A 16,102-nucleotide genomic window follows, 5' to 3' on the forward strand; every position below is an offset into this window, starting at 1 on the left:
TGGTTTCGTTTTGGATAATAGATACATAAATGCTTGTTCATGTTTTTTAGGTACATGTATACACATATCTTTTTCTACCAATTTCACTTGCATCAAAGAAAACAAGAGAGGCAAGGCCTTCAAGACTCACTTGTGATAAATTAAGTCCCCTAGCATTAATTACAGAGTAATTTCCCTTTTTACTATCTGCACCAAAACGTTTGCAAAATAAATAAAAATTCCATGCTTAGCAAAAGAAGTTCCTGTTTGAACAAAAAATTATAATAATGACTCCTCTTGTTGTTGTATCAGAATAAGAGGTCAAAGTGCCAAGTTTAGAGAATACAAAAAATATAAATATAACAGTAAATGCAGTTTGCATATAATTAGGCTTCTTTTTTTTCCCTTTTTTTTTGTGCCCATCCCAGAGATGCAATATTGTTTTAAACAAGATGAGTGGAAAGAACTGAATTTTTCCTATTTTTATGCCAAATTTGGTGTCAACTGACAAAGTATTTGCAGAGAAAATGTCAATGTTAAAGTTTACCACGGACACACAGACACACAAGCACACACACACACACACACACACACACACACACACACAGACAACCGAACACCGGGTTAAAACATACTCACTTTGTTTACACAAGTGAGTAAAAAAAAAAAGGACAATGGAATTAAGCAGCAATCCTTGGTCACGTTGAAAACTTCATCATGCTTGGTCCGAAACAATCCAGGACTTTAGTGTTAAAAAAAAAAGAAGGAAAAAAAAGGATAGTACTAATGCTAAAACTAATAATATCAGTATCAGAAGCTCAAGGCGGCGTCACTGCGTTCGGTCAAATCCATATCTGCAAAGCAGATGCCTGACCAGCAGCGTAACCCAACGTGCTTAGTCAGGCCTTGAGAAGAAACAAATAATAAAGAATTTAAAAAAAATAATAATAAAAATAAAATAAACAAAATAAATAAAGTAAAAGCAAACAAAACAAACAAACAACCCCCCCCCAAAAAAACAACAACAACAACTAGTAATAATGCTAATAATAAAAATTAAAAAAAAATAAAAAGCACTGACCACCTTGATTGATAGGTAGCTCGCTTTCACGAACGATAGATTTCTGGACAGATTTCGTCGTATATTGTCTTCCCAAGCGTATGGCGTAACAGGCAACGATTTCTCTCTTTCTTAAGAAAAAAAAAGGAAGAAGAAGAAGAAGAAGAAGAAAAAAAGATATAAAAAATGTTGATTAAAAAGAAAAAGAAAAAAAGAATACTTAGATTTTTATCAGCCGGCGCCAGTCGACAGCAACGACACGAATCTTCTCTTATGCTCATTAGACAATGGTGTAATTCTTCTTCTTCTTTTTTTGTTGTTTTTTTTTGTTTGTTTGGTACTGTGAATTTTCTTTTTTTAAAAATGTACATAAATAATCAGTCTCTCTTCAAAAACATGTTGTAATAACTGGTTGCAGGCGACACAAGCCCATTGAGCCTAAGAAGAGAGAGAAAAGAGTATGCGTGTGGATATTTGCAACCATGTACAAAACTTTGTTGAACAGCCAGAATTAAACCATTTCAGCTCACAACCACACAGTACCAAATGACATGTTATCAACCTCTTGCCCCTAAAATCAAATCAAATCAAATGAAAAAGTAACTTAATAATAAACATTTATTTATCTCAGAATACACATACACGCACACACACTATGCTGGCGTATCATATCACATCACATCATATTTATGAAAACAAATACCCACAATGCAAAAATAAAATAACCCATAATGTCTTAGTCGCTGGAGTCAGAGTCGTAGCTTGTCGAGGTCGTGTCCGAATCACCGCTGGAAGTCTCGGACAGAGCGATGTCCCTTTCATAGATCATTACCTCCCCTTTGTCCGCAGACCATGGAACCTTTGCCTCAACTGTGTCTGCCAACAACGAGGTAGTGTTTAGTCCATTAACTCCCCGAGGTTGTTTCACCTGGCTAGTACCTGCAGGTAACGGTTGTGCAGTGCCTTGTCTGTTAACTCCCTGAGGTTGTTTCACCTGGCTAGTACCTGCAGGTAACGGTTGTGCAGTGCCTTGTCTGTTAACTCCCCGAGGTTGTTTCACCTGGCTAGCACCTGCAGGTAACGGTTGTGCAGTGCCTTGTCTATTAACTCCCTGAGGTTGTTTCACCTGGCTAGCACCTGCAGGTAACGGTTGTGCAGTGCCTTGTCTGTTAACTCCCTGAGGTTGTTTCACCTGGCTAGTACCTGCAGGTAACGGTTGTGCAGTGCCTTGTCTGTTAACTCCCTGAGGTTGTTTCACCTGGCTAGCACCTGCAGGTAACGGTTGTGAGGTGTTGAATCCAATAACTTGGTGTGGTCTCATCTGGCTACTGCTTCCAGGTAACACTTTTGCAGTGTCTAGTACATCCACTCTAACTGGTCGTTTCACCTGGCTAATACCTGCAGGTAACGGTTGTGCAGTGTCCAGTCCAGTCATTTCGAGTGGTCGTTTCACCTTGCTAGCACCTCCAGGTAAAGGTTTCGCTTGAGGTTTGTCACCACCTTGCTTGCGTTTTGTTTGACTAGCGTTTGCTTGTGAGCGTCGTGTTGTTTTAGGTGTGTGGACGGAACTCGCTCTTACCGCCTGCATGCACGGAGATGGTGACGGCGTCAGGAGGGCATGCCACAGTCGATCTGTTGGCGTTGCAGGGCTGACGTTTTGCTTCTGGGCATTCTCCGGTGTTGCGCGTTTCTTCTCGTTTGTACCTCTGGGTGGTTTCGGGGTTGTCTGCCTCAGCGTCGTGCTCGTTTTCGCCATAGCTTTGTTAGGCTTTATTCCGTGCCTTAGCTTATTCGTCGCCTCCGAAGTGGCAAGGTCTATTTGAGCAAAGAACTCCCCCAGTAAAGCTTGATAGCGATTTTTCAAAAAACGAATCTTTTCCAGCCTTTCTAGATCGGAATAGGACAAATCAAGCACGCTCTCCGCACAGTCACTTTCAATGTCAGTGTCGTCGTTTGTTCTTGTTTGTTGTGGACGCCGGGTTTCTCGTGGTTCAGTTTTTCTGTCGTGGCGTGTCTTATTTGTGGGTTTCGGATCGTTAGAGCGTAACTTGATCAGAGCTTGCATCTGCAGTACCTCGGGGGATTCGTCGGGCTTCTTGGAGAACTTGATTTCAAAGGCGTGCTGCAGCTTTTGAGCCTTGGCGATCAGGGAAGATCGTTCCACGCAGCACTTGTAGCACGTTGTGAAAATTCGACGCACGTCGGATTCAATATCTTCTGCCGTTATGTACACCTTGCTGCTCATCTTGCGCTTGACGGTGCGCAGGTCCATGGGCGCCTTGACGACTGTGGAGTCTCGTAGCGTGAATATCAAGGGTGCCGCGAAGACCTTGGCCAGCTCGCGGTGTTCGACGATTACCTCGTTAAAGACATGCACGCAGAATTTCAGCTGTGTGGACAGTGTCCATATCTGCTCCACCTCTGCCTTTGTGGTCCCCGTGGGTAGCTGTGGTTGAGGTCCTGCTGCAACTGCTTCGGCGCCCTGGGCCCCGTGGTCAGGTTCCAGGACTTCGAACTCCGTTTCAGGTAGATTCTCCAGCAGCTGGATAAACTTTTTCTCCAGCGCGCGAGCTAACACGCGCAGCTCGTTCGTCTGGCTGGTGAGCTTGTAGACGTCGTCGAAGATCATTCTGAAGTCCACGATGCAGTGATGGGCGCTGAGATAGCTCCGGCTTTCCAGCCTGCCTCTGATGATGTCCATGTCCATCAGTCTACTGCTGTGGTCGTTAAAGTTGTACTGGGACAAGTCCAGGCGGTGGAATGGCCTGGAGAGAGGATCGGACCATAGCGTTTCCAGCACCACCCGTTTCATGAAGTCAAGCTGGTTGGTCCTTCGTCCGTGGCTAGCCTTCGATGTCACGTCACGCTTTGCAGTCAGAGCCTCGGTTTCCGGCGTTGCTGTCAAATTCCCGGTTGCCATTGCTGATGACCGATTCCCGGTTGTGACTTCTGATGCCGGTTTCCTTACTTCTGATGCCGGATTCCTGACTCCTGATGCCAGATTCCCGGTTGTGACTGCTGATGCCAGATTCCTGACTTCTGATGACAGATTCCCGGTTGTGACCGCTGACGCCGGATTCCTGACTGCTGATGACAGATTCCTGACTTTTGACGCCAGATTCCCGGTTGCCACTGCTGATGACAGATTCCCGGTTGCCACTGCTGATGCCAGATTCCTGGTTTTCACTGTCGCCGTCACATTCTTAGTTTTCCCCGTCGCCGCTTGAATCTCAGTTTTCACCGTCGGCGGCACATTCTCTTTTTTCACCTTCGCCGTCATATTCTCGGTTTTAACCGTCGCTGTCAGATTTTCCGGTTTCACCTTCGCAGTCATATTCTCGGTTTTCACCGACGCCGTCACATTCTCAGTTTTCACCGACGCCATCATATTCTCGGTTTTCACCGTCGCTGTCAGATTCTCCGGTTTCGCCATTGCCATGTCTGATAAGCTTTTTAAGATTTTTTTTTTATGGTACGAGTATTCGCTGAAGCGAAGTGTGCGCACGCCAGGATATATAGGATAACTGATGCCCCTCCGTAGATGCCGTGCACAGTGCCCCGCGCCCCAAAGATGCGACTGTTCAGTCTGTAAAACAAAGAGAAAGAAGAGAGGCAAGACCTTGTGATACTCATTAAAAAAAAAAAGAAGATAAAATGAAAAAAAAAAGTTTTTCTTTAATCGTTAAAATGTATTCTGCATTTGATATTAAAGAGCTTTGGGTTAAAAAAAAAAAAAAAAAAAAAAGTAATGAAAGCAGAAAAAAAGGTGTGAAAGCAGATTCGAACCTAGTATTCTCGGGTAATAGCTAACAGTCTTACCCACAGCGCTAATGTGGATCTACAAATGATGTTCAAAAATTAATATCCAAACACCTTTAAAATTTTTTTTTTTTTAAATTTTAGCGTGATTATTCGGTTACGGTATTTTGAGGTGATAACGCCTTCTTAAATCACGTTATTTCGGTATATTTCGGGCATATAAGAAATTCTTTAAAGTCCGCGGTAAAGGAGACATTGCCATCATCTCAAACATACCGCAATTAATCCGCTTTCTTCACATGTGCATAGGTTTATCTCGATTATTAAGAAAATCTTTTTTTTCCTTTATTTTTTTTTCAAACATTTTTTAATTCATATTTTGATACATACATGTATAGGATATTTTTATATATATATATTTTTTTTTTTTATATAAAATCGACAACAAAAACAAAGCATAATAAACCAAACTGGAAAAAAAAGAGAAAACAGCAAAATAACAACAAACAAAGCACAAAAAAACACACACACACACACACACACAAAACCCAAAAAACACAACCTCCGCCCCCCAAACAACAACAACAACAACAACAAAAACAAACAAAAAAACCCACAACCAAACAGTACATTATATATATATATATATATATATATATATATATATATATATATATATATATATATATAAAACACAACAAAAAACAAAACAAAAAAACCCACACACATACAAGCAATAAACAAACACAAATGCTCCCCCCAAAATGAAAAGAATAGATTTCGAATCATAACATGAACAGCAAATAGCATCATCAAAATAAACGGATAAACAAAATCCTTGTCATAAAGTAATCCGGTCTTCATAATCAGTGTGTCTGCAGCTAATTCTAATTATATGCACATTTAGAATGGACACATTATCACTGTTTACAAGTGATGGAGTCGATTCACACAAACACACACACATATATAAAGACACACACACACACACACACACACACACACACACACACACACACACGTATCTTTACATCCACACACATATATGCATACACATGGATATATATATATATAGGGATATATATCATATTCACTTAATTCATTTCACACCAAATATAATACTTTCAATGCTGTTGTCAAGATTAATAAATTGTCACTTATATATCTCATTCAAGCATCAACGTTTTGACTTATTTTCATTAAAATTTTGTACTACTTCCAACCATTAATGAAATTTATTGAGGTCATGTTTACAAATGAAATGTATTTTTCTATTTCGTACCTTGCTTTCGAATATTTCCGAAATGCGTGAAAATGTGGTCGATTTTCATTAATTTTACATTTATAGATGAAAAACTTTGCCAGCAGTATAATGAAGTCAAATACCCTATCCGATTTATATTTCGGATCATTTCCGAATAAAACAATTGATTCATTCAGTGTTATTTTTGAAATATTGACACAATAGCTACTTACTCACATGTTCAAAGTGCTTCCAGAAACAGTTAACATGTATACATCTCCCAAAAAATATGTTGGAGACTATCTCCGTTCATATGCAGTAAACACGTCGATGGTGGAGTTAATGTCACTGTATGTGTTCTGTCCAGAATTTGTGGGTTTTTTCTTTTAAATGTGAATAAGATAAGCGATGTCATGACGCTATCTTACCAAACATAGCCTGCGTTTCGACAAATGGGAAGCGGTTTTTATGGTGTTTTTCAGTAGAATCAAATCGAGCCTCAGTTTCAGTTTCAGTTTCAGTAGCTCAAGGAGGCGTCACTCCGGACAAATCCATATACGCTACACCACATCTGCCAAGCAGATGCCTGACCAGCAGCGTAACCCAACGCACTTAGTCAGGCCTTGAGAACAAAAAACAAAAAACCAAAAACCAAAAAAAATCGAGCCTCAACGAAACAAAGGCAACCCCCCGAATCCCCCCCCCCCCTTAAAACAACAACAACAACAACAACAAAACAAACAAACAAACAAACCAACAACGTTAATGATCCGGAAACACGGCTTAATTCGGAAGGCTCGCAACCTATTATTGGCATGGCTGTGAAGATTTGTTCCTACTATGTTTGATCCAAATCAGGTTTCGGCAGATAAAGTATTTCCAGAGATATGGCAATGTTAAAGTTTACCACGGACTCACATATATGAATACATACAGACATAGTTACACACACACACACACACACACACACACACACACACACACACACACACACACACACTAGCTTATAACACAGCAACTGAGTCAAAATGAGAAGGATGAGGATGGTGGAGGGGAATAAGGAGAAAGTGGAAGAAGAGGAGGAAGAGGGAGAAGAGGAAGAAGAGAGGAGGAGGAAGAGGAAGAGGAGGACGAAAGGAAGAGAAAGAGGGCAGAAGAAGAAGGTGGAGGTGAAGGCGGAGCAGCAGGAGCAGCAGCAGGAGGAGGAGAAGGAGAATGTGTTGATGGTGAAAATGAATAGATGAATAGATAAATAAACAATGGTGAAAATAGAAAAAAAAAAACAAAAAAAAACCCCCAAATAAATAAGTAAATGAATAAATAAATAAACTGATAAGATCACCAAACACACAAAACATACAAAACGTTTATACCGGAATCGCCACGTCACGTAGCAGCATAGAAAAACAGCAGTGCACATCAGAATGTCTGTGTGTATGTACATCCCCCACCATCCCCACCCGCCCACCTACGGCCTCACTCCCACCCCCACCCCCACTCCACCCCCCAATTCTTCCCCGTACCATTTGTGGCTATTGCTCGTTTGAATTGTGTCTTTGTCGAGCCCCTGGGACTGTCAATAACATATTGCGACGTTGAACTGTTTGAACCATTGATTTATCTTAGCTCTCTGTATTTCCGGCCTGTCAAAACATCTCTATGCACGTCTCCCCTTACCCCTCCCCCCCCCCCCTACCCCCTCTGTCTGTCTGTCTGTCGCTCATTATATTCCCTTTCACTTTTTTTTTTTTTAAACCTCGCAGGATGAAAACCCTACACACAAAAGCAATCAGATGTTGATGACGACATGGCTACTTATATATCGCCTATCCACGTTTGGAGACCATACAAAGTCTAAGCGCTTTACAAACGCGGGGTCATTTGCACAACAGCCGACTGACGGTTGCCATTGGGCGCTTATCATTCGTTTCCTGTGTCATTCAATTGGATTTCAGGCACGCACACATACACAGTCAGACAGACATGTAACATTTTACGTATATGACCTTTTTGTTTATCTTTTTTTTTCCCCGCCATGTTAGTAGCCATTCTCCGTTTCCGGAGGTGTGCATGCTGGGTATGTTCTTTCCGTAACCCACCGAACGCTGAGATGGATAACAGGATCTTGAAATACGTATTTGATCTTCTGCGTGCGTATACATACGAAGAGGGTTCGGGCATTAGCAGGTTGACATGGGAGATGGGAAAAATCTCCACCCTTTGCCCACCAGGCACCGTCACCGAGATTCGAACCCGGGACCCTCAGATTGAAAGTCCAACGCTTTAACTCTCGGTTATTGCGCATCACTATCTGATCACTGTTAGTAGAAGATTTCCGACGTCCTCAGTAGAGTGCAAGGGATAGACACACTGTTGAATATTGCGACCTCAGAAAGGAGTGTATGCTCACTATCGGAAACCTTATGCGATCCTTTGGCATGATTCCTTTTTGTCACCCCTTTTTCTTCTTCTGCTTCTGCTTCTCCTCCACTTGCTACTCCTCCTCTTCAAGTCCTCACTCTTCTTCTTCTTCTTTCTTTCTTTTTGTTGACGGTTCTTGCCCGATTGGTGCACGTGGGTTAATTATACGGTTCCATAAAATTCCAGGAACTCTGACGTGGGTTACAGCATTTTTAACATAATAGGCTATTTAGTATTCTGCACGTGTATCCAAGCGCATATCTTTTAAACTTGAACAACGTGATAATTATGCGCTTCGGTTACCTATGTGCATGCAGATAAAATCAAATCGGATCAGATGACAGCGGATTTCGTATGAATTGTGTGTATATTTCCGTGGCTTTTTCCACGTCCCGTCTTTATGCTTTACCGAGATCAAACAATCTGTAATATTACCAAAGGACGCAAGTTATGCGTGCGTTCGCACACAGGACTGCGGTTCATAGTTCCATTCGACAGACTTGTACAGGATGTAGTCAGAATCAAGGTTAACTCCGAGAAACAAACAAACAAACAAACAAACAAAAAAGGAACCTAACGGTTCGGCAGAGATTCGAACCCACGCACTCTGCGGGACTGGAACCAGCTGCCCATCGCCTGCACTGACACTGCATTACATGAGGCATTAAAACAAACAAACAAACAAACAAAAAAAGCCTTTGTGACAGCACCTGGTGTCATTGAATGCCAAGATTCGGATGTCAAACACAGAACTGTGCATAATCTTCTCGCCTGTGTGCTTGTAAACTGCGCGGGAGCTACACCTCAGCCGTGGAGATTTTCACGCTGAGGGAGGAGGGGGGGGGGAAGGAGAAGAAGAAGACAATGAGAATAATTATAATGAAGAGGGGTGTGGAGGAAAAGGAGTAGAAGAAGATGATGATGATGAAAACAAAAGAGGGCAATGTCCACAATAATTTGTTCCCCTTAAGACGGAATGAGCAGTGTCCCCAAGCAAAGTGTGAACGTTCACTCTTTCAGTCACACAGAAGAGCGGAGGTAAAGAAATGTGGATATCGCCCACAAAGAAAATCAAATAGCAGAAAGAAGGGGAGTAAGCGGTTACTGTCAGCATATTACGACATACGTTCGACACCAACAAATAAGCCAACATTCACCCACCTTTCATTCCTGCAGAACGTTGGTAGAGAAACGTCCGTGTCTTTCCCTTTGTGTGGGACGCCAGCGCATGCACACAATCACATTACTCACCCGCCGATTCACTTTGGTTTTGTGTGTGTGTGTGTGTGTGTGTGTGTGTGTGTGTGTGTGTGCGTGTGTGTGGTCACACCTGAGAATCTGTTGTTGCTTTCCTGGTCAGTATTCATGAGCACATATCACACACACACACACACACACACAGAACCTCTCAAGGCCAAACCAGCGCGTTGGGGTCGTTCATTCGACTGAAGGTCAGGTATCCACTCTTTTCAGTAAAAAAAAAATATATATATATAAATTATATATATATATATATATAATCCCCCCTTTTTTCCCCAAGCAGATGTGGTGAAGCGAATATGGAACAGTTCGCACGCTTTTGACACCTCCTTGAGACTGAAACCATAACTGGAACTTGTTCTGTTAACGAACTGTGCTCTGTCTTTGTTGAAAGTATAATTATGATGTATTTGCGATTTGTGAAAACAGAATTGTAAGTTCAGTTCAGTTCAGTTACTCAAAGAGGCGTCACTGCGTTCGGACAAAAGAATCATAAATGATTATTATTCTTTCTTTATCGATATTTTTTTTCTTTACTAAATTCAAGTATTTTGTATGTATCGCGCACGTCTGTCTGTTTGCCTGTCTTTATGGCTGTCTCCGTATGTCTGTCTGTCTGTCTGTCTCTGTCTGTCCAATGCATATATTTCGATAAATGTTTATTTTTGTGTGTGACAAATCAAGTTGATTGATGTGCAAACATCCCAACTGTTAGAAAACAAAAATTCAAAATTTCTTTCCTCAATCTACCTACCTACCTACCTATCTGTGTGCGTGTGTGTGTGTGTGTGTGTGTGTGTGTGTGCATGCACTCAGTTCCTGACTAAGCGCGTTGGGTTATGCTGCTAGCCAGGCGTCTTCCTAGCAGATGTGGTGTAGTGTATATGGATTTGTCCGAACGCAGTGACGCCTTCTTGAGAAACTGAAACTGAAACGGGGTCATTGTCCTGACTCCTTTTCCCTGCTCCATGAGTTTCAGTTTTTCAAGGATGCGTTACTGTGTTCGAATAAATCCATAATACGCTACATCACATCTACTATGCAGATGCTTGACCAGCAGTACAACCCAACGCGCTTTGTCAGGCCTTGGGGGCATGCACATAATCTTCTTCTTCTTCTTCTTCTGCGTTCGTGGGCTGCAACTCCCACGTTCTCTCGTATGTACACGAGTGGGCGTTTACGTGTATGACCGTTTTTACTCCGCCGTGTAGGCAGCCATACTCCGTTTTCGGGAGTGTGCATGCTGGGTATGTTTTTGTTTCCATAACCCACCGAACGCTGACATGGATTACAGGATCTTTAACGTGCGTATTTGATCCTCTGCTTGCGTATACACACGAATGGGGTTCAGGCACTAGCAGGTCTGCACATATGTTGACCTGGGAGATCGAAAAAATCTCCACCCTTTACCCACCAGGCGCCGTCACCGAGATTCGAACCCGATACCCTCAGATTGAAAGTCCAACGCTTTAACCACTTGGCTATTGCGCCCGTCATGCACATACTCATTTTTGTGTGCCTATCAGAGTGGATTTCTTCTGTGACAGAATTTTGCCAGAGGACAACCCTTTTTGTTGCCACTGATGGGTTGTTTTCATTTTTCAGTGTGCAAAGTACGTGCTGCACACGGTACCTCGGTTCTACCGTCTCATCTGAATGACTTGTTACTCATATTTCCCAAAATAGCCTCCCTTGCCTGCCCTACCTTGTCTTTAATTTCTACAGTTTTAGAGTTATGCATGCGTGTGAACGACTGGTGCGAAAGCGCTTTGATTTGTCTCTGCACAAGATTCATCGCTATATAAATACCATTATTATTATTATTATTATTATTATTATTATTATTATTATTATTATTATTATCGTATTTGCTTATCCAATCAAACTTGGGAGAAAGGATTCGATCTCAGTCTGTCACGAATACTATATTGGCAGATAAGCGTCTTAACCATTCGGCCACCTTCCATATTTTTCCATGGAACACGGACAACACACTGACCAGCAAAGCTGTCCATTTCTTCTTCTTCTTTCGTACCTGCCCGCCTTCATCAAGTTGAAGATTTTGGCATTTACAAAGGTCCGGTTTGCTGTTGTGTTGTGGGGTTTGTTTGGGTAGTCAGTGCCTAACTAAGGGGACTGGACAAGGGGGCTGGGACCACCGACCCCTATTTCAGGCCTCTCGACAGTGGTGGTAGGTCGTACTTTGTTGTGGGTGGGAAGGAATTTGGGAGTTGGGGGGTGGAGGGTGGGGGAAGGGGCTTGGGAGTGGGGGGAGGGGAAGGGGAGGGGGGGGAGGTCAGAAGTAGGATTGGAGGTTCTCCGCCGAGGCTGATATTGCCTCAGGCGGGAGCTTGTTGTACTCCCTGGTAGTGCGGGGAAAGAAGGAAAATTTCCTGTAGTCCCTGTACCAGGTTTCTGTGGTGTACTGTTGATCGTGGGAGTGCCTGGTGTTGTGCTTGGGCTTCTGAAAAGTTGGTGCTCGCGTGGTGTCGATGATTATGTCTCCATGGCGGAACTTGTGCATCGTTATCAGGCGGGGTCTCTTTCGCCGTTCTTCTAATGGTGCCCAACTTAGCTGGTGTAGCATTTCTTCCACGATGGACGTTTGACGGTAGCGATTTACCACCCAGCGGGCCGGGCCTTCTTTGGACTTTCTCTAGGGTCTGTGTGTTGTTTACTCGGTATGGATCCCAGATCCGGCAGGCACATTCAACCTGGGGTCGTACTAGGGCCTTAAAAGCGCAGTCTTTGATCGAGATGGCGCTGGTCTTCAGATTCCGGGGAAGAAAGCCTAAGGTCTTGTTGGCTTTGCTTGCTACGTTGTCGGTGTTGTTTTTTGTTTGTTTGTTTTTTTCCAGCTAACATCCTCGGGTGAACGGTGAGTATGTTTAGTACAGTCCGACTGACCTGCTGTTTCCCAAAGTATCAGCGAAATAATTTAATTACGACATATTTTCACAGCTTGGTGGGGTCTGGGACATTAATGCCTATAATGCCCACGTTTATGAGCCCTTATACCATCTCCCCTATCGCTGTTATCACCTGGCGGTTTCTGTTACGGGGACACTAGATCTTGCGTGTTGCCGTGAAGTCGACAACGGGCCTGTATAGATCACAGCCATGAATCTGTGTTGTAAACTGCAAATGTCAGGTACAATCTTTTAATATCTGGCGTTGGGGAAATAAACAGCTAAAGTGTATTGACAGTGTTACGTGTTGGCTTTTAGAGGTGCGTGCGTGCGTGCGCGCGCGCGCGCGCGTGTGTGTGTGTGTGTGTGTGTGTGTGCGTGTGTGTGTGTGTGTGCGTGTGTGTGTGTGTGTGTCCAAAATGGTTGGTTAGACATCCAAAACCCGTCAGACGAGACGACGGCCGATGAACGAAGACAGACATCCCTGCTAAAATATTGGACACTTTACAGAAGAACAGCTGTGCTCGGGCGAAATCTTGCATGGTAAGGTTTGTAGCGTTTGATGCAAACTGAAAGCTGAGTGTCATTTGTAATGGCTCACCCTACGTCCGCCTCTGACTGACTGTCTGTCTGTCTGTCTGAACTAGCACTTCCAATGCCTTATTCAAAGTTCATCTGAACTATCTATCTATCTATTTTTCTTTCTTTTTTCTTTCTAATATAGATATAGATAACTGTTTTTCTTTCTTTTTTCTCTTTCTAATATAGATATAGATAGACAGATAGATAGGTAGACTAACATTGCATAATGGAACGTTTCACAATATTATTTTCGGGGGGGGGGGGGGGGGGGGGGGATGATAAGAGAAGTTTACAGCAGTGGCAACGTGTTTACATCAGCACACCCACATGCTTTCTGATATCAACGCTATAAACCAATGGCGATATTTCACTGCTGTTTTTGCTGTCCCCCAATGGTGATATCTTAATATATATATTTTTTGGTTTTCTTTCAATGTTTGTTTTGTTTCCCCAGTATGTAGCGATATCTTCATGCTGCTTGTTGTTTCACGCCATAGGGTGGGTCGGGTGTTATAACATCACTGTTCTACTTCCCTTTATTGCACGATTCTTTCGTCCCTCTCAATCTCCATCATGCGTCTGTGGGGTGCCGCTTGTATTCCAGCCGATGGCATTTCACTTTCAGTGACAATCGTGTGTTCTCTCTGTCTCTCTCTGTCTCTCTCTGTCTCTGTCTGTCTCTTTCTCTCGGCTGTGTGCGTCCATGCGTGCGTGTGTGTGTGTTTGTGTGTGTGTGTGTGTGTGTGTGTGTTTACGTGCTGTGTTTGTTTTTACACACGTGCGTGTGTGTGTTTACGTGCTCAAGCTGTTGAGCAGGAGTGTGGTGGTGGAGGGGGAGGTGGAGGACAGCTGTTACCACAGCAACGAGAAGGAGGCTGACCTGTGTGACAAGTTCGGCAGAGACACCTTTGGAGCCAATGTTATGGTATAGTGTGTGTGTGTGTGTGTGTGTGTGTGTGTGTGTGTGTGTGTGTGTGTGTGTGTGTGTGTGTGTGTGTGTGTGTGTGTGTGTGTTTGTGTGACTACCAGTAAGCTATTCAAGCCACTGCATTTGGACAACTCCTTACATGCTACACATCTGCTAGGCAGATGCCTGACAGTGATAATAATAATGATAGTATTTAAAAAGCGCTGAATCTGGTGCAGAGACAAATTAAAGTGCTTTCACACCAGTCAGTCACATGCATGCATAACTCTAAAACTGAAGAAGAAACTAAAAACAAAGAAAAGGCAGGGGAGGGAGGCAAAATTGGGAAGAGGTGGGTTTTAAGGCCAGACAACATTGGAGTGTTTGAATCTGGGTATGCGTAAACATTGTGGATCCGAAGCCGATCGTAGAGAGCGAGATGGAGTGTAGAGGTGAAGGAAGCCACAAAGATAGGAAGGGGCAGATTTGTGAATACATTTATAACATAGAGTGCTGATCTTGTACTTTATTCGGTGTGAGACAGGGAGCCAATGGAGATGTTGCAAAAGAGGAGTGATGTGCTCAGATTTTTTTCTTTCTGAGGACGAGTCGGGCAGCAGAGTTTTGTATGCGCTGAAGGGACTGAATGGATGAAGCAGGCAAACCAGACAATAGAGAGTTACAGTAGTCAAGGCGAGAGAGAATGAGAGAAACGACAAGTCTAGATGATGCGTCGGTGGACTTATATTTCTGAATGGAACTGATGCGTCGCAATTGACAGTAGCAGGATTAACATGTCTGACTGATACATTTTTGCATAGTGTGTTGTCAAGGACAACGCCGAGATTTTTGACTGAGCTGGAAAGAGGGATGGATGTACTGCCAAATTTGATTTTGTCACATGTGATGGAAGAGAGTTTTTGTTTAGTTCCAATGCTCATTGCTTCGGTTTTGTCTACGTTCAATTGTAACGTATTTAGGGTCATCCAGTTTTGAATGTCCAGGAAGCATTCAGATGTCTCCTGCAAGAGCGAGGACAATTTTCAGGGGTATCACTCTTCTGAAGTTGAGTGTCATCAGCATAGGAATGATGACTAACATTGTGGTGGTTGATAATAACACACAGTAGCATAACTCAACGAGCTAGTATGACCATGAGTTTTTGCATATGTTGTTTTTTTTTTGCTTATCAGAGTACAATTATTCTACAGAATTTTGCCAGATGATAAAACTTTTCAAAACGCTACTGGTCTTCACTTTACTTCCACTGTGTCATTGAAGAATCTTAACTAACGTAGAGAGAAGAAGTAATAATTCCAAAGTTTCTTTGCATGATTTGTAAGCCATCCAAGAAGCTGTCTTGATTGATATAGAGGGAAGACTTACCATTCTGAACATCTTTTTGCGTTATTACTCGTAAGTCATTTATGAAGCTGTTATACTAAACAATCTAGGGAGACGAAAAAAACACACACACCAAAAAACGACCACTTTAAAAGTATCTGCGTCACAACCAATGAGCCATTCAGGAACCCGTTTTAACCAATAAGGGATAAAACAACAACAACAACAACAAAAGATCATTGTTCTCCACGTCACTACCAGTAAGTTATTCAAGATGCTGTCTTATCTAACTAATGCAGTAAGGGGGGGAAAAGACTGAATGTCTCTTTACGTAACAACCAGTGAGTCATACAATAACCTGTCTATACTAATAAGGGACAGCAACAACAACCAAAGGACCATGCAAAACGCCTGTAGGTCTTTGTGTGACTTCCACTCCGCCAGTCAAAAAGAAACTGTTTTAAACTGAAAGAGGGGTGAAGGTGTTCATTCTAAACGCATCCTTGCGTCACTACCATTGCGCCATCTCTGTTTTAGAGTTTGTCCCTTGTTTTGTCAACAGCTGTTCACGGCATCGATCAACGCATTTCTAATAAAGTGAGCCACGTGCCTGTTATCAGATGAGCGCGCTCTTGGAG

General features: G+C 42.8%; 1 protein-coding gene across 1 annotated transcript; it reads right to left on the reverse strand.

Annotated features, from left to right (window-relative positions):
• Positions 1 to 1,775: 1,775 nt before the first annotated feature.
• Positions 1,776 to 3,851, reverse strand: LOC143301034 (bromodomain-containing protein 3-like). Its single transcript, XM_076615036.1, has 3 exons — positions 3,114 to 3,851; positions 2,619 to 2,745; positions 1,776 to 1,915 (listed from the first exon to the last, which is right to left on the reverse strand). Exons 1-3 carry the CDS (start codon positions 3,849 to 3,851, stop codon positions 1,776 to 1,778), a joined length of 1,005 nt encoding a protein of 334 aa, XP_076471151.1.
• Positions 3,852 to 16,102: the final 12,251 nt, after the last annotated feature.

The sequence above is a fragment of the Babylonia areolata genome, chromosome 27 (genome assembly GCF_041734735.1).
Source record: "Babylonia areolata isolate BAREFJ2019XMU chromosome 27, ASM4173473v1, whole genome shotgun sequence".
NCBI classification, from domain to species: domain Eukaryota; kingdom Metazoa; phylum Mollusca; class Gastropoda; order Neogastropoda; family Buccinidae; genus Babylonia; species Babylonia areolata.